Source organism: Asterias amurensis, chromosome 16 (assembly GCF_032118995.1).
Source record: "Asterias amurensis chromosome 16, ASM3211899v1".
NCBI classification, from domain to species: Eukaryota; Metazoa; Echinodermata; class Asteroidea; order Forcipulatida; family Asteriidae; genus Asterias; species Asterias amurensis.
Genome location: NC_092663.1, coordinates 17666710 through 17691621, shown reverse-complemented (window position 1 = coordinate 17691621; position 24912 = coordinate 17666710). Strand labels below are relative to the sequence as shown.

Here is a 24912-nt window from a genome sequence, read left to right as displayed (position 1 = left end):
TTCCTAAATTTGTCCAAGTCAATCGACCTAGTTTTGCTGTAGGAGATCAGTCTTTTGATGTATTTAGGTTTCTGGAGATTTAGTGAACAATGGACGGCGCAGTGGTCGGGCTGTCTGATCGGCGAGCGATCACAAAATCGATGATATGGCCAGATGTGTGAGTTGCAAAGTCTACCATTTGTTGCATGTCGTATTGTTGGAGGAGTTTTTGGAAGTGATTTGTTTCAGCTGTGTTGTTGTCCAGGTGAATGTTGAAATCCCCGGTGATTATTAGAGTACCAGTGAAGAGCACCTGCTGATCAAGTAGCTCTATAAACTCTTCAATGAACATGCTGAATGGGATTCGGTGTCTTTGTGAAGGTGGCGGTCGGTAAAGGACGATAACCTGTAAGTGATGATTGTTGTGGTTAATGTCCACAACAATGTCTTCGAAGGAAGTGTATAATTGCGTCTGGTTGCTACGTGGTTGCCTGGAAACTGATGCAGCAAGCCCGGATTTACACAGAAGGCCAATTCCACCTCCTCTTCTGCCTTTTCTGTGGGCGTGGATAAGGGTAAGACCTTTTGAGGTCACATTGGCAGTTTTTTTGTCACTGTCGGATACGAACCAGGTTTCAGTGAGTGCCATAATGTCAATGTCATGATCTTTAATATGGTCTTTGATGAGATCAGCTTTGTTGCAAGCTGACTGACAGTTCAACAGACCAAGATTAGTCATAGATGGGTTGTTAATAGATGGGTTGTTAGGGGGCTGATCATTGCATACAGTAGTAGTAGAAGATCTTACTTTCTGCTTACCAGCACGGCATCCCCTATGAACATGATTCCAATTGCCGATCCTGTTTTGTTTGATGGATTTAAACACATCCATTGGTAGTGTCAGTTGTTGAGGAGACATTTGAACTCCGATCGATTTCAGTTTGCTGCTGCTGTAGCGCAGTTTATGCTGCACTGGGTTACACATGGTTGACCACGGGGAACAGAGTACAATGGCTGTAAGTGCAAGCAATCTGTAGCACCATGCTGTGTGTGACATGGTGGTCACTTCATGGCTTCATGGTGAAGTCCGAAAAATACAAGAAGATATACGATGATCGTGAGTTCTCTCTTAACTCAAATTGATCAGTCTGGTCGTCAGTTTGATCAGGAGTACGAAACACGACTGCTGGTAGTATTTGCAATCCACAGAAAGTCACAAAAGATGAAAAAAATGAGAATTTGCGGAGACCAAACCGCGGGGGCGTGCCTGTCCTGGCGCTCACCACTAGTTTTTTAAGTACTTTAAGGATATCATCTCTGAATGTGTTTTGTTTTAGGGCCAGGTATCAATCCACTTCAATAGTACCTGCTTTCCTTGAGTACTTTAAGGATATCATCTCTGAATGTGTCTGGTTTTAGGGCCAGGTATCAATCAAACTCAATAGTACCTGCTTTCCTTGAGTACTTCAAGGATATCATCTCTGAATGTGTCTGGTTTTAGGGCCAGGTATCAATACAACTCAATAGTACCTGCTTTCCTTGAGTACTTTAAGGATATCATCTCTGAATGTGTCTGGTTTTAGGGCCAGGTATCAATCAAACTCAATAGTACCTGCTTTCCTTGAGTACTTTAAGGATATCATCTCTGAATGTGTCTGGTTTTAGGGCCAGGTATCAATACAACTCAATAGCACCTGCTTTCCTTGAGTACTTCAAGGATATCATCTCTGAATGTGTCTGGTTTTAGGGCCAGGTATCAATACAACTCAACAGTACCTGCTTTCCTTGAGTACTTTAAGGATATCATCTCTGAATGTGTCTCTGTTCTTGTCAAGGAATCCTTTGGTTTCATAGAAGACTTCCCCTGCATAGTGACGGATCCCAAACCTTCCATCAGCTACTTTGGGCTTGATGTAGAAAGTGTTCTTCTGCAGAGGGGAAAAATTACAACAAATCGTAAAAGGTTTTTCATCAGGCAGATACACACTCGTTGTTACCGCAAACCAACTACATAATGATACATCACCATGCAATGCCTCAAATCATAGAGGTATTTGATCATTGATCCAAACTTGCTAAAGTAAAGTTTATAATCCTTAGCCACTGTACTTACCGCATGATTGCTGTGTAATTTGTCCAGCATGGATTCATCCGTACCTTTAGGAAAGCGACTCTCCTCATTGATGAGTGCCAAAATACCAAGTTTCTAATCAGAAAAATCAATTATCATCAATTATTAACATCAATTTAACGTATATTTCTTTACCAAATAATATGTACATGCAACACAGATTTAATAACATTCTCATTTTGCTACTCAAGAGTAGGACAATCAAACAATGCAACCCTCTACTGACACCAAAAACAACACAGAGTTTTTATCCAACATTTTATTTTGAGATATCGCCGAAAGTCCTGAGTGAATATGTCCATGCAGGAAGACTAATCCCACAACACGAGTCTCAGATTTAAATTTTGGGGCATAGAAATTGATATCTTTTTACATAACCACATTACTTTGAAATGAAATGTTTCTCAAAATTCTCTTTACTTTTGAAAGCTGCTGTAGGCTTATAACCAATAGTTTCATTGCCATTAATTTCAAGAAGGATTACCAAATGTTTACCTTCACTTTAAACAACTAACATCCATGATTTTATATCAAACTCTCCCTGCTTAATCCACTCATATTCAACTAACCCTCTCCCTTCTTGAGGAACTAATAAATACTACCTCAACTTTATATCTAACTTACCCTCTCAACAAGATCCAAGCACTCTCCATTATCCTGCCAGTCAATATCTACCCATTCCAATCCTTCTGTATTATATTCATGCTGCTCTAATGAGAAGATGTGTTTGTTGAAATACTCCTGAAGTTTCTCATTTGCAAAGTTGATGTTGAACTGCTCAAAACGATTCACCTACAACATTAGAAATTGAAGAAAATACCACAATTTGGGTTTGTATCGTAAATTAGGGTGTGACCCCTTGCCTCATGGCAGTTAATGGTAATACTGCTTCTGAGTGGCACCCCACACAAAGATGTTGATTAATAGGATGACCGCTAACATAAGGCTGGATAGCTCATTTGGTAGAGCGCTGGTATGTTAATTAGGAGGTCATTGGTTCAAACCACACTTTTGGTCAATATTTCTTTGTTCAAACCAAATTTTTTTTTAAATCTACCCAGTATTGCGATCGTAAAAGCAGATTCAGGACAGATCTGTCTCAGACACTCCACACGTCTCAAGTTATCCTAAATGTCTTACAAACTGTGTTTTCCCAAACCAACAAATCTCTCACCGTGAAATTCTCAAAGCCAAAGATGTCCAAGACACCAACTGAGCGGAAGAACTCTTTTCCCTTGATGCAACTATTGATGCGCTGAATGATCCACTTGAAGCAGCGACCATAAAGATTCATGGCCAACGAGTCACGAGAATTCAAAGCCTAGAGGCACAAAAGGAGGACAAAACAAGTGGCTCTGAGAGAAACTTAAAAAGCTGTGAAGTTACAGTTAGACAAGCAATGAACAACAAAGAAATAAATTAAAAATCTAACAGTGCAGTAATCAATGAAAGAGTAAAAAATAAACCTATTTTGAGGTTAAGGTGAATACCCTCTTTATTTTTCCACATTGAACCAAAATAACAGGTAGGACCTAGACATAACAACTTTCTTATTTTGTCAACAATTCAAGACCTTCTGGTTTATAATAACAACATGGTTTATAAAGGCCTGTGTTTCATTGCAAATGAGAATCCAACAAGAGTGAAAATTATTTAATTTAAGTGGGCAAAGTCAAGTTTATATTAGGTCTACAGAAAGGCAAATGATAAAAGGGGCTATGTGGTTTAAATTTACATGTTTTACACATTCAGGAAGGGCAAAACTGCAAACCTTTATATTCAGGAGTCTTGCAGGTTGGAAACCTTGTTTTTTGAAAATTTCTCTATTATGTGAAAGACAATATTGAGAACCTTATAAACTTGTTGATTTCCTACCTGATCAACATCTAGTGGGGTGCTAATCAGTTCTCCACGTAAGGTTCTTGTCGTTTGAGTCAGAGAATCACATAGCTGGTACTCATCAATATTCAGCAGTGAAGCTACTATCTGAATTGCTGTATGACAATAATGAAAGAGAGTTAAACTACTGATGCTAAAATACAGTTAGCACAACTATACTTAGCAGTTAGTCCTGAATCAACCATTCTATATGCTTAATGTGGATTATCTAACGAATGACAGACCCAAAAAAGATTTAGCACAAATTCCTGAATCTAACTTTCTAAAGTCTTAAGATGCAGATTTTCTGATGACAGAAAACAGTGAGTTCCGATTTTATCCTTCTAATAGACATTACACAGATTACAGTATCTAATGAATGACTCATACCAAAAATATTGTTAGAACAAATACTTTAAATGCTTAGTGGTAAGTTCTGATTCAAACATTTTATAGACTTTTTACAGAGTATCTGATGAATGACAGACCCAAGATACAGTTAGCACAACTATATATGCTTAGCAGTTTGTTCTTAAGCAGTTTTGACTACTCACGCTGCATGTCTTTTACTTGAGCGCCACCCGCTGTGATGAACTGAACGTTACCAAGAGTCAAGATGGCAGACAACAAACAGAAAACATCATGGATTTGTTCTTGAGTGAACTTCATCACGCCCAACGCTTCCTACATCAATAAAGGTTTGATGAAACATCTCTTTAAAAAGTGGACAAAATAATTTCATAATTCCTTATCGATAAATTTAAAGCAAGTTAAAACAAACAACAAAACTTAAAAACAAAAAACTGGGATCCAGTTCTTAGGAGGTACATTAAAATGATGGAAATTCAACCTTTTCCCAACCCTTGGTGGTATAGATTCCAGGGAGCATTTGGAAAATGAGCGTTAGCACTAGAAGAAATAGATCAAAGAGTCTGGCTTATTTTATTTGAAAAAATATACATTTTTGTTTATCAGGGAGACTTTAACCAGTTTGAATTCAGAAGAAGGTCTGAAATTTCTCATCCCTGAACCCTTTAACAGATTACAAAAGATGGAAAAGTAAACTTACTTGAACTGCTTGAAAGTTTCCCTTATCATCAATGGTTGGATCTGATATACAACCACTCTGGTTCAAGTAATGGTAACTGCTTGCTTCACTCAAATACAGCCTCTCTGAAAAGGAAAGTGTTCATACAAAACAGTTACATGATACCTTTGTTTATCTCAATGATATTTCAGACCATTTGTTTATAGGTAGGTAGATATACCTTTCAAAGATAACTCCCATAGGGTTTACATTTCTCGCATTACTCTTTTTTTTCCCCTTTTTTTTCCCATTATTTTTTTTTAATGAGAGATCTACTTACAACCTAAGGCTGGACAGCCACTTCAAGGTGATGGCTACACAAACTGATTTGGGGTATCAACCCAAATCAACTGTCACAAGAGACATGTTGCCACATATCCTCATGGGGCTGAAACAGGGTTCACCCTTCACAGGAGGCTATATGGATGTTGTAACACTATTCATAATTCATCTAGTTCTTTAAAATCCCACGTTGAAAGAGTTATACATTATAAATACTTTTTAAATCTGTTTACAATGTGTGATTGAATCTTTTATATTCACCTTTATGTTCATCTGAAATCCCTGTTAGCAGACAATAGAAGATGTGATAGTTACGCTCATTCGGGTTCTGTCCTACTACACGATTCTGTCATTTACAAATAAGAATAATAGCAACAAATGTTATGATTATTGTGATATTATTGTGATATATCAAAATCACTCTTCTGGAATTTTTGTTAACATTTTTTTAATTAATTTATTTTCCAAAAAGTAATTTATAATTTAGATCCAATGGCATTTAATTGTTGTAATTTGATCGAATAGAATGAATTTGTTTTATTTTCTTACCTTTTCAAGAAGATCTATGAATGGTGGAAACAGTTGTTAAGGAAAGCACTCAAAATTTACTAAAACTATTGTGTTTTAAGCATACATTTTTCAGAATTTCAAAAAGAATTCTCCAACCCTGATCATTGATAAGCCAAAATGTACTCAACCTTTACAATTTTACCAACAACAAATAAATTCCACAAGTTTGTGGTAACAGCATAAAGACTGACAAATGATAATCTATCCACTATTTGAAAAACAGACTATCAAAGCAAGTTATGGGTTTTGTGCAATGAGTGAAAAAGGATACAGTCTTGTATCCTGCCTCCTTGTATACTGCCTTCACTGGTAAACTGTAGCTGGATAAACTTGCCAAAGCGACTGGAGTTGTTGTTGTACACAGTCTTAGCATTACCGAAGGACTCCATGATAGGACTGCAGAAAATAAAGACAATCCCAAAATAGTGAAACATACACACACTTCTAGAAATGAGGAAGTGGATTTCCATGGCGTAACTAATTCAATTTGTAAAGGGTTGTTCACACTCTCTTCCATGGATTTGTATTCTATTTTTATTAAACAAAAACAATCAAATGTAAAGCTATATAAGTTGTAGATTTAAAATTGGTGTTTGTTGAACACACGAAACTAAGCTTGGGCGATATCACGATATTATCGAATATCGCGATATTAATTTGGAAACGATTTCGATATCGGATGGATTTGGTTTTAATCGAAATATCGATATATCGCGATAAATCGTGATATATCGCCATATATCGATATATCGATTAAATATCGCGATGTATTTGCTAGCTGAGACATCTTGCACCCCATAGGTTTGGAGTAAAACCAGAAGAATAGGTCATTAGAACATCTCTCTTATGCTATGACTGTCTCTCTACAACTTTCACTTGGAGTTTTAAGACTGATGATGTCAAATTTCATTAATCGCGATTATATCGAATATTGCGATATATTGTCGGCGATATATCGTGAATAAAATAAATCGATATCGCCCAAGCTTACACGAAACACAAAAACAGGAAAATGTGTTTCCAGCAGGTGATTATTCATGCCAATTACAAATAGACAGACTATTTTAATATTTCCTCACCAACGAGGAAATGAGCGAGGTTTTATGACAAACATCGGTTAAAGCCATTGGACACTTTCGGTAAACAGTATTGTCCAAATGCCCACACTTCGTGTATCACAACTTCTATATAAAATAACAAACCTGTGAAAATTTAGGCTCAATCGGTCATCGGAGTCGGGAGAAAATAACAGGAAAACCTACCCTTGTTTCCGCACGTTTCGCCATTTCATGACTTGTGTTGAAAATAAATCCGTAATTCTCGATAACGAGAATTGATAAATGTTTTAATGTTTTCTCAAAAAGTAAAGCATTTCATGGAATAATATTTCAAGGGAAGTTTTTCACCATTACCTTCTGTAAACCCTGTAAGTTATTTGTAAAATCTGTGAACTTTTTTTTGTTTTCTGTTCCGAAAGTGTCCAATGGCTTTCAAGGCACTTGACACATTTGGTAAGTGGTGTATCCTAACATATGCATACAATAACAAACATGTTAAAATTTTGGCTCAATTGGTCATTCAATTTGTAAGAAAATAATGAAATAAAAAAAAACTTGTTGCACGAATTTGTGCACTTTTAGATGCCTGAAAAGGGCTTCAGGCTTTAAAGTCTTTAATAAGATTCAAATACTTGAGTAATAAATCACCTCTTTCTCAAAAAACTATGTTACTTCAGAGGGAGTCGTTTCTCACAATGTTTTATACTATCAACAGCTCTCCATTGATCGCTACAGGTAAGTTACAGATTGAGTATTTACCAATAGTGTCCAGTACCTTTAAATATCCAAGTAGCAATTGACCAAAAGGAAACACATATGTAGAGTAACTGAACCTACCTGCTCTTAAGTATGGCATCCTCCACTCGTAGCTTTGATCCAGTATTTACTGGGCCTGATGCTTGAGCTGATGCTTGACTCATCTCTGATAGAAAGTTCAAGATGAATTTTGTACTCTCCGTCTTACCTGCTCCACTCTCACCACTGAGGAGGAATATTAACAAGATATTACTGTTAAAAACTCAAAAGGGTTGCTGAAAGAGTTTTTAATGACCTTTAGTAGATCAAGTGTTTGGCCATGCCATGAAACCCTACTCACTGTGAATGAAGATGTATGTCATATAATTAACCAGTAGAAGTTTCAGCTTCACTAGTCGTCAATGCTTTTTTGGAATAAAAGGGAAAATGACAGAGCAATGTTTTCAGGAAAATCACGTATGTAACTACGTTATACATGCCAAAAGACGAAAATTATTTTTGTGACACTGATTTACTAATTTCTCAAAAACTACAGCACCTCAGCTTTCTACCATCATTATTTCCAAACCATGTAATTCTGTGGATGTGGTGTTTTTTGTCGTACAAAAAGAACCCAAAACCCTTTAAATGTCCACATGTAATAATTAGTAAGACCTTATCCTCGAAATGTTTACTTTACAAAAATTGTCTTATGTTCTATATCAATGGTCATTGAAAAAAAAAAGTTACTCTGACCATTTTACAAATAATGTCCATACAGACTCTGTTTACATCAAAACCACAACGTACATCTACATTATGAACATATAGGGACCTATGGCCCTTGCCTTAAATAAACAAAATGGGTGGAAAACCCCATTGTTGGGGATTCAATTGAACATAATGCTTTACTCTGTTATTATTATTGCTCTTTCATTCCTTTCATAGTCACGAGATTCCACAGGCAGTGTTTTCTAGACCCAGACATTTTAACAGCTGCATGTTTCTACAGGACTAGTCGACTGTCAGGCGTCTCAATCGATTACACACCCAATACACCCAAACCAATTATAGCGATTCAACCAAACCAATCATAGCTACTTGTTGGCAGCTACAATGTTGCCTTACACCAGCAGATTTCTGGGTCAGTGTAATAACTTCTTGGTCTCCTATACACAACTCTAAAAGAAACAGCATTTGTGGACAGTACACAACTTGCACTTCAATTCCAATCTGCTGTTTCATGTCACAGACATACATGGCATAAGTTGAGTTCAGGAAACAATTTCATCCAGCAATTTTGCATAGCAAAAATATTTAGACAGGAAAGTTGTATGCACACTGAATGCTGAGTAGCAAATGCTGATTTTTGAGTAGCAACTGAGATATTTAGTGGATCGTTTCGCTCTTCTATACAAGGGAAATTACTCATTAGAGTGTATGAATAAATTGTAGTACACCTACACTGTGCATGATGCACTGCTGAAGCTTTATCACCTTTTATTTGAGTCTATCAAAATGTATGGCATATGTTGACTATTGATCTTGCTACTTACATAACATACTCCAAGATAATGGCAATACTTTAACATCCCAAGGTTGATGGCCAGTATCTACATATATTAATCAATTTTAATTGTTCTTACCTAATTAAGACACACTGGTTATCATTGCGTTTCCACATTGAGTAATAACAATCATTAGCGATGGCATAGATGTGTGGCGGTAGTTCACCTATATGACGTTTGTTGTAAGCAAGCATCACATCTTTCTCATAGTTACTTGGGATACTCTTGTAGGGATTGAGGGCGGCAAGGATTGAACCAATGTAAGTCTGAAGGAGAAAACAAAACACTTTAAGGTTACTTTGTTAATTATCAAATAAATTTCTACCTGATGCAAGAAGCTAAGAACGTGAGGAATATTTTCACCTTTCATCATCAGCATACCAACAAACTTCTCCAACTGTGGTTTACAAATAAGGGTGACCATTTCCAGTGTACTTCAAAATACCAATCTAGTGATGGTGTTTAATTATTTAATGATGTTTATGTGTTGTTGTTATTAGCCTAGTTGTGCTACAGCCCATGATTGTGTACCTTTAAAAGATCAAAACCAAAATATCTTCCCCTTAGCATTTTATTTTTGATCAAGGGGAGAGGTTCTCTTCTTTCATTTGATTCCTTAAGGCCTCAATTTGTAAAATGTCTTGACTGAAATGAGAGTGCCAGAGTCAATTCAACTCACAGGCTTCATTTTCATATAGATCCTAGTTGATCAACTTGCAGAAGGCAAGGAATACAAATGTAACCTTAGAACTTGACCACAACAAGCATTGTAAGGCCATAGGAGAAAAATCTGTGTTGATCACCATTTTAAAAACACACAAAAGGAGTGTGCTATTTTTCTGGCTTGAAAGCAAGTCTACGCTTCAATATTGTTTCACAGGACAAGTTCTGATTACTAGTCTGATATATATCAATGAAACCACTGCTTTGTTTATTTCCAATTACATTATCTGTTTATATGTGAATATTTCAACAGACAAGGTCACTGTTTACTCTATTATTACAAAACTCACAAAGACAAACACTAGAGACTGAGAGGTAAAATTACGAACTGTAGGGAAGTCTTATAATATTAACTTACATAAATCTGGTCATGTTCATAGCGTAACTTTAGATTCTCCAATATACTATCGTCTTTGAGATCTGTTAGTTTAGCCATATCCTCCAGGCCAACGGATGGTGAATGGTGTATCGCCATGGTTACTGATCAATTCACTCCTTCTCTTTGACAAGAAACCACAGAATGGATGGCTACTGTTCAATCAATCCACATGTGGATTGTCCAATGGTTAGTCTGTACGGTCAGAAAGCCTGCAAAACAAATAAACTTACAGTTAATAATATACAGACTGTTAGTAGCAATACTAACCATTGTTTATAATGAAAAGACACTCATTTAACTCTGTAGAGTTTTCTACAGCACTTTTATCAACAATAAGAGGAACCAACTGAAGTCAGGGATAACAAATATTTATTTTGGTTATTACCCACTGAGATTGCCCAGTGGCTTGAGGCAGTTTTTCGGTGGTCTGGTTTGTAGGTCACTGCTCTGGCAATAGCAAAGGTTGTGGGTTCAAATCCCACCTGAGTAATGCATGTGATTTGTTTTACAGAACTCGGGAAAGTACCAAGTATACAGTGCTAGCAAAGTTAACATCTGAAAGTCAGTTGAAAATGGCATGCCATATGTATACACTGATTAAACAAGGAATTCAGTTGGACTGAACAAAACAATACAATTACTTTGTCATGTACAATTGTACACCCTTACTACAGAAAGTGTTTAACTATACAAATGTAGTTTTGTTTTCAGATTGAAATAAGTGATTGTGGAAAAGTTTGACTGTACTAATTGACTATTTTGTTAATTTACATTATTTCTACAGTATTTCTGAGCACCTTTACTGATTGACAGTAATTCTTGTTGCCACAGTTCAGCTATTAAACATTTCATATATAGAGAACTGCTTACCTCAAAGTCTCACATTCAAGTCTAAGGTTGGGAGTAAAATCACAAATCTCTAATTAGTAATAGTACTCTTGTTTCAATCCCACACACAGAACAAAAATCATCATGTAGGAAAAACAGTATCAGTTTTCTTGACTAGAAAAAACTGCATTTGTATCATTTTTGTTTTTGATATTCAGGTATCCATTACATTTTCGTGACTCCAGGATATCGCCATGGATTTTGACCTTTTTTTACCCTGCAATTAATTCCAGGTCAATTTCCAATCTACATTTATGTAAGCTGGAGTCATTTGAAATTCAATATCTTTTAGGAAGATCCTGCCTTATGTGTAATACATGTTTACTGTACTATCTTTTATTCTAACAAGGCGATCTACAGGTATGCATTACTTCGAGCTATAAAACAACACAACTTCACTAGGAACCAACCCCAATAAATCATGAATGTAGAATTCTTTGACTTAAATGTACACACTTGTATTTAATTCAAGAGGATGGTATGATTCACTGTTTGATTAATTCATCTTGCTGGTATTCTGTACAGCTTGGGTTTTATTTCATGAGATAAATCATGCGGGGATAAATCAGTACTTGAGTTACGAATCACTAAAGGAAAACTACTCATCACCTTTTTGTAATCAGTACACATACAAGTCCAATTTCATGGCTCTGCTTACCACCCTACTCTGCGCTTACTGTGCTAGCGCTGAATTTATGTGCTACATGTAGTTGTGTTACTGTTAAAGGGCTGTATGCTTAATAACATGGACTTCGCTTGCGTACAAGGAAAAAATCACTACTAACCGGTGAAATACACGACTACACTAGGAACCAACCCAAATTAATCATGAATGTAGAATTCTTTAATTCAAGAGCAAAATACTCAAAATTTGTAAAATAAAGACACTGTCCAGAACAAAAAAGACACATTAGCCGTACATCTGGAATTGTGTGATTTTGGAGCACCTGATACTCACCATTAGGGATTCAAGTATCTGGTTGTAAAAAAATTGCCATCAAATGACGGGATGAAGTATATAGATCGGTTGATGATCCCTTATACTTGTATGTAGCGGCAAATGATGGAGGCACACAGCGTGTCATTACAACAATATGAGAGAGTTTCAAGGAAGGCACCAGATGACAGGTCACAGATACAATATCAATAATAAATTCAACCTCTATAATAATAAACAATGTACTGCCAGGCTCAATTGTCTCAAATGTAAAAGCAATCAATACTGTTTACATTTTAAATAAGTCATCTTTTTCTTAAGCATTTATGTTAATTAGTGGTTTGGTATGCCATAATTTTTATCAAAATGTTCATTTTACTGTATAAGAAGAGGATACATACATTACAGTACATCTAGCCTTTATGCTAATTGTTATATCACGTCATATTCTTATTTTAAAAATGTTATTTTCACTGTAGTGTAAGAAGATGATACATACAGTAGATGTAGCTTTTAAATACACATGATTTATTTTTTTCTGTGCAGTAACACTCATTCCTCAACATACATTTATTCATACAAAAAGAAATATGAACAAGTCAAATTTTTTGCGAAGTGAATAAAGCCTAAACCCAATTAACCTGATCCAGAAGCAGTGTTTTCAACTGAGCCATAAATCACCTTGCTGTATATTTGATGTACTACTTTGAATGGTAAGCTCTCTGATTCCTGAAGACTAATTACACTTCATGTTGATAACAATCATGACTGCTGCTCTATCCTGTCAGCTGGTCAAGAATGCATTTTTCAACCGTGTTTATTTATAAGACATTGGTAGCAATCTTAAATACAGTTTCCTTCATGGTCTACCCGTAATCCAAACAGTAAGAAGTCAGGGTTGACTGATTATGACCTGCATCAGATATTCATCAGGTTCAAGATTACAATAATTTTTTAATTATCTGAGACAGATGAGATTCATTAATCACATAACCAAGAGTGCAAACCTCACACTATGTCATCAACACTTCCTTGACAAGGAGATTCTGAACAACGAAAGACTGTTACCGACTGCGCGGCCATCTTTGCCATGTTCCTCGTACTCACCATGACATTGTAGTAATTTACATCTCAGAAAGATAAACCAGACTGAATTCTTTCCAGCCTCAGTTTGGTTTTGTTGGTCCAAACAATAGTGCAGGACAAAAAAGAATTCAAGTTTGTCTGAAGATAAAACATAGATGTAGTTAAATCGAAGCAGAAGATAAACCCATGGCTTCAAACAAAGAAGAAAGACATTACATCGCATAAAAGTAGTTTTTGTAGTAATACTGTAGTAGGTTTGTCCAGTTCACAAGGCAACCTGAATATTTCAATCAGCTGAATAATGACCAAGATGAGTGTTTATAGGCCCGGCTACACCATTGGATGAAATTGTCAATCTCTACAGTTCATGACTCTACTACTATCCCACCACTAATGACACACTGTTGAGTGACCATCCCTCACCTAGAAGCGTCCATCCCTCACCCAGTAGATTGGAAACTCCTGTCGATGACCGAGACAATTCAAAGAATCTTCAATAATAATAAGATGGAGGTGTGCAAGGAATAAGAAACTAACCTATACTCCAATCATGAATCACAGTTTTCACATACTGTCAGGATATAGCCTTCTTCTTCTTCTTTGATGAGTGACAGAATACTTAACTCCGCAGTAATTTTGATTTAATGGAATTTTGTTCAGAAGCTTAATGTTATATTTTTCCCAAAGATGAGTGATGGTCTAGTATCAGTAGACTTTTGCTGCCTATGGTGGAATGTCATTCCATCTTCAGGTATAAAAATACCTACACAGCATACATTAGCCTAATTTGCTTGGTTCCAATCAAGACAGCTATTTTCATCATTATTCTTTAACTTTTAAATGTTCAAGAGTGTTGATGAACATGTAAATAAAATTGCCAACTCAAGTCCAAGGTGCTAAATTTGCTATGTCTCTGTTTTTAAACAATCTAATTTACTGTATGTTTTGTTTCAGTTTTTGTCTGTGGTTTTTTTTGCAGCATGTTTGTTTATCTTGGTGTATGTACTTCTTATTGATTGCAGAGACCAATGTGTGATGTTTATAGATCCACTGACCCTTAATCTTGTTTCAAGTCTCAAGCAACCTTAATTTAGAAACAACAATCATCATTAATTGAATCAAACCACCCAGGCAAACGTCTTAAACGAGTTTCATTTGGAAGAAACAAATTACTGTTGAACATTAAGGTCCAAAATCAATTGGCCTGCCTACAAAAAAGACTCATTGAGGGAATTTGTAATTTGTTCAAGTTGAACTGTCTCTCAAGATTTAAAAACCAACTGCATATTTCCAAAACCCAAAATGGGTTCAAAACGTTCTCTTGATATCCATCATATAAAATGTCACAATGTCAGAACTGCAGGTTATGAGACTGTTGTTTTAATGTCAGGAAACAGTTGAAGCAACAAAGTAGTTCCAAGCTAGAGTGATGATGTCTAGTGTCTCAGTAGGACAAGACATGCTGGCTCCACCTCAATCCATCTCTGCCATGATAAGAACAGTATCCTAAGATGATAAAAACCTTCTACAGATCCCAAAACTCATCACTTTCACCCTCTGCTGATAAACATCACTTTCAACAGTCTCAGCTTTTTCCTTATGGTGACAAAATCAAAGGCAAATTCAAAGTACTCTCGCATTTGAAGCTACCTTTGAAAATCTCTTCTGCAATTTGTTACACAGCATTTAAATTAATTGCTATTTTAATTAATATTTTATACGGCATAAAACAAAAACATCAAAAACAATCGTTCAATGTACAACAATGACATGAACATGTACCTGCTAAACCAGGAAATGAATTTGTTTTACTTAATAAAAAAAAAAACAGCAAATCAAAAGGGTCTTCGTTTCCAATTTGTATTTATTTACATACAATTGAACGTTATTGATTGTTATTGGACAGATTGAATATTTCTACCCGCTGCAGTAAAGTGTACATGTTCTAGTGATGTCATTGACTAGCAAAAACATGAATGAAACTGCCACTTTTCTTATACAGGACTTTAGCCTTGGTTCTCCATGGTTCACATTCGTGAACATGTAGTAGCACCAAGTTAAAACATACACAATGTCGTTCGTTTGTGTTTTAAGATCATAGAAGGCTTTCCTTCATTGTTATGTACTTCCTGATCAGCAAGTAAAACACCAGGGCCTTCGTTGAAGTAGTTTTTATTGACTAAACACATTTGAAGTGTTCATTGAAGCACTGTATGTGTTGTACACTGTGAACCACACAGTGAAGGCCATTTGCCTCCACAACTCTTAAATGAAACAGTATGCTGTACAATGTTTACTGACCAGCTTACTGTCAAGTCTGCAAGGGTTAGGAATTCAAAGAAACCCTTGAACTACATTACAATAGCCTATGGGTTGTTAGTTGTTGAAAGAAAACCACGCTCATGATAAGGATTACTGTCTACATAAAAACACTTTCAAAATCAGTCAATCAGAGCGCTCTACATTGAATTTTTAAGACATTATTAAATGAAGCGCAACACTCCCATACAGTTTGTTTGATGAGCAATATCAAAATTCCCCTTTAATGCCTTGCTCTGTGTACTGAAACTACCAAACTGAATTCTCACAGTGTTCACAAATGCATTCATATTTTCATGCACATTTCCATTTCTGGATTTGTGTAGAATATTAAGGACTAGTACAAAGCTCAAAGGGTACACATCAAGGGGAATTCGGTTCTTCACATTTACAATCTTTCATTATGTATTGTATATGATTTTTGAACACAAGTTCAACTCCTTAAATGGTTTTGTACTTGCATATCATAGGAATATGACAAATTCAAAACAAGACTTCCTTCAGCAAAAAGTGCAAAAAGTTTCAGCAGAAATGTTTGCTTTTATGCAACTGCGCTGATATCCCAGAAAATACACAATATATGGTTGGCAAAAGAAATTAAACTTAGTTGATGAACGTCTGTGTTAGTCTAATAATGTTTTTAACGAATACAATTTTTTTTTTTTAGTGAGGGCCTCCATGGAAAGCAGTGATGGGCGCTGATCAAAGTTTTCGCTATTAATGTAAGACTGATGACGTAAATTTAAAAAATAAGAATAAATAGCACAAAATGGTTTAATTACTTGATGAACGTGTCCCCTCCTCAGTTCTTACTTCCCAAACAGCAACAAAAAGCATTTAGTTTACTTATCAATTAACCTTTCCCACAAGGTATCAACAAACCTGTAACTGCTTCTGTATTGCCCAATCAAAAGGTGAATCACTTTGGTGAATAAAAATGGCTTGCCTTCAGGTCAAATCTCTCTAGTGTCATATTTCAGATACTCTCCATTCTCGGACTAGATCAGGGCTTACTAGGTTAGGAATTTTCCAAGTGGGTATGATGGATTTTTCTTCAGCGGTTTCATGACATGCATAATGCAGTGTCTGTAGAGGGAATATGGCTGAAATTTAATATCAGTACAATGGAGAGTTTGCTGCTAATTTTACACTCCAATGGCCCAAAGGAACAGTTTATGCTTTTGATTATAATTCAATTGTTATACTTGCCAATTAAAGACCGATGCCCTTGTAAATGTACAATTTATTTAATTAATTTTGCTGTGTATTATAAACCATTATCACTGTTAAATAGTTGTAACTACATGGAGTTCCAGACAGACAATCAGTAGGCCTGCTATATTCCATACACAGTGTACTATTTTAAAAATACAAACATTATTGACACAGGTTTTAACAAATTATTCATGCAGTAAATATAATTCTTGAGTTGAGACTATCACTTTCAAAAACTTGGTCTCACTTTCATTTAATCAGAGCACTTGCAAACTCAATATTAAGTTACAATATTGTATACACATTGAATATGATTTGCATCATGTCAAGCTGTCAAATCAAGTTGTTTCCTTCTTTAATTACAAAAGCTACAAAAGCTGGCTTTTGATCCGATAGATTGTTTCAGAACAATCATATTTAATTTTGTAAGTTCTGAACAAAACAAGAAACTCACCATTGAATCCAGTATTATCATTATTTAAACTCAATCAAGTACAAACTAATTCTATTGATAATCCTTAAATGAATTATTGAAGTTTACAAAGAACAACAATTAGACCCATCATGAGGCTACCTCTAAGCACACATCAACAGTAGATTTGTGTACATAGTGAATCACACCTTGTGGTATTGAAGGACTTCAAAGGCACACCATTAAAGTGTGACCCTGGCTCCTTCCTGGGGAAACAAGACAATAAAATCTCTGTTGGAATGTGGTGGTGGAAAGGAATTAAACATTTGAAAGGAATGTCAATGTACATGAACAATGGATTAAAGTACAGAAGTGATCCTATTATTAAGGGAATCAATGTGTGGTTAAGAGGTTTTCAACTAATGTTTTAATCCCAACGAGGCCCGGTTCTTGATAATTTTACCAAGACGAAGTTGAGATAAATTATCAAGAACCAGGGCCTTGGCGGGTATAAACCCGATGCAACACACTTTGATTCCCATTCATAAATACCTTTTTAGGTAAAAAAACATCAACACTTTGGGTCAAAAATTAAAATAAATGCAAAAATTATAATTGTTTAATGATTTCTTTCAATACAACACCCCTCCACCTATGGTAAGGCCCTCCGCCGCCCTCGGGTAAACAACTCCTTATAAGGGAATGCTGTCGCGCCGCGCGTATCGCGTGATGTGGCACAACTGTTACGTTGCTCTCGACCAATAGGAATGAAGAAACTGTTTTATAATCACAGGTGCAAGCTCGCGTGTCACGCCCATGTTTCAACACTTTTTACTGGTCATAATCAAAGGTTTATACACACCCATGCGACGCGCTCTCCGCCAATAGGAATAGCGAAGCTGTCTGAGGTAATTATGAATGGTCTTTTCAACTCCATACTGTGACACCAAAGAATTAGATGCATCTTACTGCAGTAGAATTAACACAAATCACTACACAGTGTACAGAGTTTGAATCCAAACTAAGAAATCAAAATGCAAACATGTCAAAGATATAGTAGTCATTAATCTACTAACCTTTAGCTGTAAAACAAATAATAAGATAGATTTATTGATGAAGGCTTGCAGTGAACAAATTAGTGTGTAAACATTGAACAAATACTCAGAACAGTATACATTGGATCCATAGTGTTTTTATAAATAATCAAAGTTGTTTTTCTGTTTGGTTTGATCGTCTTCAAAATTGGTATTCTCTAATTCTATTATTATTATTTTATTATTAAGTATTATTTATACAGGGTTGCCCCATCAGTGTAAAAACACTGTTCTCCCTGGGGGCCCTGTAGAAAAGCAATACACGGAACAGGAGAACAATTCTCTACCAAAAGTGTACAATACTGTGCTACATGGTTCATACAGTAGCCTACATTTGACATTCTTCTAGGGCTAGTCTAAAACAGTGTACTGTCAATGCAATAGGTTTTTATCATTTGAATAGTTTCGGAATGAGTGGTGAAGCCCCTAAGGGTAATTATAAAGCTTGATAATTCAGCCAGCAGTTTCAAGAGCATCCAGACAAACTTGCCTTCAACTTCCTTGAAGGAACTACCTCTTTCTTGTCAGTAATTTACTTGTAAAAGTTATATGAGAGTCGACTGTATTCAACTTGGCTTCCTTTTCATTTCTGTGCGTTTAGAATGCAATAATGATTGTCTCAATACAGAAGGTTGGTGGTTTATGTTTGAATGCCAAGTGTGTTAATCATCCTCATTAAAGGCTGTGATAAATCATGCTACCTCCATGGATAAGTGTACAGTAGTTAATGTTACCATACGGGTGACAATTCACAAAATGGTGGCCCATCAAAACAAGGAATATAGAAACAATAATATTCTTTGCATTATCTACAGTATGTTTCCTTGTTCCATTCTGATGAATTATTTATAGGTCTATGGTCTTATTGTAAATCATGGCTACAGCTTTGGCTACGCCTACAGTTCTGGCTACAGCTTCAGCTTAGGCTCAATCAGTAACTTCTGCAAATGTGTACTTGCTGTATGGGGCCTAACAGGGTCCTTGTTTAATCTTCCCTTAGAGAAATTCAAGCAGCAGTGTCCAAACCCAAGTCTGATGTTGTGATTAACCTTTTAGTCATTCTAAAAATGAGGTTAAATCAACACTTTTTCACCCAAGGTAGAGTTTGTCAGCTAAACCTTTTATAAACAAAAACAAAACTGAGCACCAACAAAAACAAACATTGCCCTTGTTTGAAGCCCTTCAAAGAGCAGTTACGCTATTTATTTTTCATCAACCTTTTTGAAACTGAAATTGTAGATTGCCTGAGGAGGGAAATAAATACACTCTAACCACTGTACTGTAGCTGGGAATTGTTAGTACTTGAATCAACCGATACATTGCCAAAGGCTTCCTTATACAGTAAAGAGAAATAACCACAGCCTTTCCCTATGCTATTTACTTGAAATACTGTAGTATGTATACATTTGATCATCATGTTGACAAGCCATAAAGATTTTAAAGGTGGATCTTACTTTACTTCTGTCAATAACTTCAACTTTGATTTGAAGCAATTTACAATCTAGGAAAATGAGAAGAAATTCTAGACACTCAAGGCTTGATGCTAGTGTTACTTTATTAACTTCATGTAAATGTTGCACCTGATATTGAAAGAGAAGCTTTCACCAAAGGGCTGTTCAAACTTAATGTGAGGCCTGTATGCTTTGTTTTTGAAAGGGCAAGGGCACCAAGGGCATTTTCTCCTAGGTATAGAGCTCCCTACATGCCCTACGAGGAAATTGTAAATTTCTACCAGAGCATTTCCAGGGCACAAAGACAATGACCAGGGGGCATGGAGGCAATCGCTTCCATTGCCTCCTTGAAGTATCAGACCTGTAATGTAATGTAACTTTTTCCACTTTCCTTCTCAGATAGTGTTCATCGTTGCATAATTGTGATGATCGGTTACAACTGTACTGTACATTCACCAATTATGGAGCTAATTGAAGTCTGGGTTATCATCTTCAGCATTCACTCTGCTATTTCCTGTAGAGTAGCCTAATCCAGAGTTAATGATGACTGATGCAATTGCAATGTTTCCAATTAATGTAGGGACCTTGTGCAGATGTTTTGGACAACACAAGGATGAGCTACACCTTGTTATGATTAAAATACGTTATCAGACTCATAGGCCTACCACAGAATACTGAAGTTGGGGAACTTATTCAATTAGAAATAGACAAGGAATGACACAATTTGTCAGCGGAGTTCAAAAAGCAGAATTTGGTGTAGTAAAATAAATGCAACGATACAATTAGAGTTGAGACTCATTTTTATACCCAAGAATAACAGAGTTCAACACATTTTTTTTTCAAGCAGAAAATTACATGGTAAACAAACGCAAAATACAATATTAGAGTACGTGCCACATACTCCATTCTGTACACACACTAATGACCTTGATCTTCAGTAGACCATTATTATATGAACGGCTTACCCTAGAGCCAACTAATTTAAACATAAATCATTCACCATAATAAAAGTCCTGTAAGGTGTGACTTAGGAAGCAGCCATCTTACAAGAACACACATGTGGCCACCACCATCGTAAGGAAATTCCATCAATGATGACAGAATGTTTTGTGAAAGATGACAACTCATGCATGATGATTCACTTTATTTAGATGCACAATTTTCAAAATTAAAAGTCCCATTTAGGCCTAGATGCCCTTCTTCAAATCATAATAAGGCGATTAAGCAAAGCACCGACACGCCAACATTTTTTAGCGATACAAGTATTGGTTCTGTACACGAAACGAGGCGAGGACACATCCACTGTTGTAAAGGGGTTGTGAAACAATTTAACTGAAACTGTACAATTTTTATTTCAAACACTTCAAAGCATACACATGGGTAATGTTGTTCTGACTTAAAACCATTCCGATAGACCACCATCACATTCACAGTATCAGACATTCCTTCCATCAGACCATGGAGGTGATTAGACCATGATTTAGACTAGTCCATGCATTAAGCCTCCATTTGTAAATAGAGCATGAAACAGTTGAATTGGGACAAAGGGTAGGGAAAGGTCTTTGGTAAACAGCATAGAAGGTGCTGTGTACCCTATGTTTTTTAAAGGTAACAGTGTTAATATAATACTTCACTGAACTCATTCCAGAATGAACTTCTTCTGATATTGATTGATACCAGTTAATGATGTCACTTTGTCAGAGCTTGCTCTATGGTCAGAGTAAAAATATCCATCATTGCACCATTGCTGTACCATGGTTGCACCATAGAGCATGCACTGAGGGAAATGGGAAGAGCCTGGTGGTTTGACAGACCACACAATTAAGTGGGACCTGTTCAAGCTCAGCCCATGTACACTCTATATGTCAATAATTCAATGCACTAATGGATACTGGATGATGAATTTAGATGACAACACTAACACCTAACCATTCATTCCTTGTGCAAGGCATTTTCTTCTCAGTAAAAGAATAGTCAAAAGTCAAAATAGTCAATAGTCATAAGTCAAAAGGGATCGTTTCAATTTTTTGAAACAAGAACATTTCATGAGATTCCAAGACAATGACCAGAAGAATGGAACTCAGGTGCCTCCAGGGCTGGACACACTGTCCCTTGAACAAGAACCTTTAAAGGGAGACACATAATTTCTTTAAGAAATGAATTACAGACTATCAAAGAGCTTTTAATAGCACTATATTTTTAAAAACCTATTAACCTACATGTTGTGTTGCCCTACCCTCCTTACACAGGTCCCTGCTCCACTTTTTCCCTTGTCATTTTTCCTTCCATTTATCCCAGCAGTCTCCATGTGTAAAATAAAATACAATGGCTTCCAATCACTGTCCTTCCTCTATGATCACACTAGGGATTTATTATATTTCACCACCAGATGTATTATATGCAGTGAGCTTTACAACTCTATCTAACTCTTTCTGAAAATTTACTTAGAAAATGTACAAACAAAAACACAGACAGGTACTCCCTACAATAGCATGTATTAAGAATACCCTACAAGCATCCATACTGTATAAACTGTGACTTATCCCTCGTAAAAATTAATTAATATTTATTAAGAAACAAATAAACTGATAACTTTCCGTTTGGCGCCACCACTTTTTCACTCATATTTACAAAAAGATCTCATTGAGGTAAATTAGATACTATATTATTTCATATTGAATGAAAAAGTGGTGGCGCCAAATGGAAACTTTTCCAAACAAACAACTACAATGTATTAAACAAACTAATGTTCACAAAAACCCATAGAAGTTTGAGTACAACTTGCTAAGTTGCTACCTTCTGGTTTGAGGAATGCCAACAAATTGACATGATGGGCTCCTTGCTGGGTTCTTAACAGTGGTCTCTGGTAACTAGGCAACAACTGGACAATAACAAACTCAATCACTGACACAAAGTGAACTTTTGCCTTCAAAATTGTTTTCATTTGGAAAGCTATTTAAGTACAAAGCAGCTTCAAGTGGCGAAAATGAGTAATTCAATTAACAGAAGCACTTACATGTAAGGCCTTGGACATCTTTAAATTACAACAAATCTGTACAAATTTGGAGTAAACATTGATTAAAGTTGCAAGAGAATAATGAGAGAAAAACACCTTGTTTTGTGTGCTTTCAGATGCCCAAAAAGGCTTCAGGCCTGAACTCTTTTCTTTTCAAATATATTTAAGAGAAAATATTTTTTTTTAAAGTTTAACTACATAGTATATCTTCAGAGGGAGCCATTTCTCACAATGTTTTCAGTAGATCTCCGTTGCTCCTTACCAGGTAAGTAAGCTGCGTAATATTTTGAGTAATTATCCAGTGCCTTTAAACAAGCCGTCCAACTCACATTTGAAACAATCAAATACGTGCAGAGTAAATGCCTTATTTGGTTTAATGATATAAATTATTTCTACTGTTGTAGATAAAGACCAGATAGAGATCTGCTTCCTTTTCTTGTATGAATCAATCATGGGCTCCTGACTCTGAGAAACTGATAACACTGCAATTTCTATCCTGTCTTTCTTTTTTCTTTTCCAAAGGTCACGGAACTTAATATGTAATGGATGTAGCACTGGAGCATGAATCGGGCAGATTTTACTCCTAATATAGACCATGCATGGATGACTCTAATTGAGCTTTCTCAATAATGATGAGCAAATACCTGTGAAGTTATTCTGCTGTTAAATTGGATTGACCCTTTGCACCAGTGCTATATTCTGCGGAAATGTTATCATTCATGATTATTAAGCGTCAGTTGACACTTCACTTCATACAAGATGGTCTGACCAAGTTTTTGATATTAATTTTCTTCAAACTTTTAAATATATAATTGTTTATATTATCAGCAATCAAAAAAGCAAAATTCAATGCCGTAAAACTTCTCAGGAAATAGATAGAATTTCAACCTCAAAGATCAGCAATTTGGTAACAAAAAATTAGAAAATGTCCCGCACCAGATTACAGAATGGCACAGCATTACAAAAACACATAAAAAAAAAAAAAAAAAAACACATTTACAAACAAAGATACAAATCAAAGAAAAAGTTCACCGTGACTCCATGTTTTTAAAATAATTAATTTTGTTTAACCAAGTCTGAATAAAATGTATAAAACAAGAAATGTTTTTATCAATCGAAAGTCTTGTGCCCTTTTGATTAATAATAACTGTATCTAGTAGGAATAATACTTACTACATGTTTCTACCGTGAAGGAAATACCAGTGAATTTAAGCTACTGCTGTCAGAAGGGTTTATATCTTCTCCTCGCCGGTCGGTGTGTGCACAGTACGCGGATAACAGCCACTTCCGGGAAGTTGTAAATGTACACCTTTTACAGTTACACAGTGTGACCGTTGTGTGACAGTATACGTTTGTAAATATCCAAACCTTCTCTTCAAATATACGTAAATCACTCCAATAATTCAATGAGCTTACGTCCCAACAGTCATTGTTACAAAATATCTGGTTTAACTACAGTCACATTTGTCTTTAACACGTCTAAGACTAGACTACATAAGACTCCTCGGACCTCGAACCACATACCGCAATCTGAGGCACGGAGAGGAAGACCAACTTTCAGCTGCAGTGTGGTTAGCAGACGTTTTTCAAAGCTAGAAAAACTCACAGGGTGAAGCACAATGAGGAACAAAAAGTATGTTCACAACTAGCCAATATTACCCTATCATGTCGTTATGTAAAATCATATCACAAAAAAATCCAACTTACCGGTTAACAATTCATTCTTCCTCCTATACTATTGATAATTCCCCATACTCGACAAGACAGTAAACTGACGATAGCCAACCGACCGCACACACAGCATACAGCTGACTGACTATTTCATTGGCATGCAATGTTATCTGCGTACTTTCCGTGTATATTATATGGATGCTGCTGTGTGTACATCATCAATGAACGTCTACTGGTGTATGTACATGTACAATCATGTGTACAAATGTATGTGTACATGCAAAAGAGACACAACTTCCTACAAAATTTGGGTGGGGGTGAAGTTTAGCGCATGCGCATTGACAACTTTCCACTCTCGAAAGTGACTTCCCGATTACCCAGAAAACAGTCGATTTGTTAATTATGGCATCATGGTCAACAAAAACGATTTTTG

The 24912-nt window shown here is 36.0% G+C and overlaps 1 protein-coding gene across 3 annotated transcripts in view; it reads right to left on the bottom strand.

The window, feature by feature from the left end:
- LOC139948607 (unconventional myosin-X-like) overlaps positions 1-24672 on the bottom strand; it is a 50979-nt gene extending 26307 nt beyond the window's left edge. For all 3 annotated transcript variants that reach the window (XM_071946792.1, XM_071946794.1, XM_071946793.1), the window contains exons 1-14: positions 24516-24672; positions 10370-10599; positions 9367-9554; positions 7823-7966; positions 6199-6323; positions 5907-5920; positions 5619-5703; positions 5058-5161; positions 4543-4672; positions 3986-4104; positions 3285-3431; positions 2735-2902; positions 2093-2185; positions 1756-1907 (exon numbers count right to left, since the gene is read on the bottom strand). In XM_071946792.1, the coding sequence (XP_071802893.1) occupies positions 1756-1907; positions 2093-2185; positions 2735-2902; positions 3285-3431; positions 3986-4104; positions 4543-4672; positions 5058-5161; positions 5619-5703; positions 5907-5920; positions 6199-6323; positions 7823-7966; positions 9367-9554; positions 10370-10486 (1586 nt within the window). In that variant the 5' untranslated portion in view covers positions 10487-10599; positions 24516-24672. The remainder of the gene's footprint in view (positions 1-1755; positions 1908-2092; positions 2186-2734; positions 2903-3284; positions 3432-3985; positions 4105-4542; positions 4673-5057; positions 5162-5618; positions 5704-5906; positions 5921-6198; positions 6324-7822; positions 7967-9366; positions 9555-10369; positions 10600-24515) is intronic.
- Positions 24673-24912: the final 240 nt, after the last annotated feature.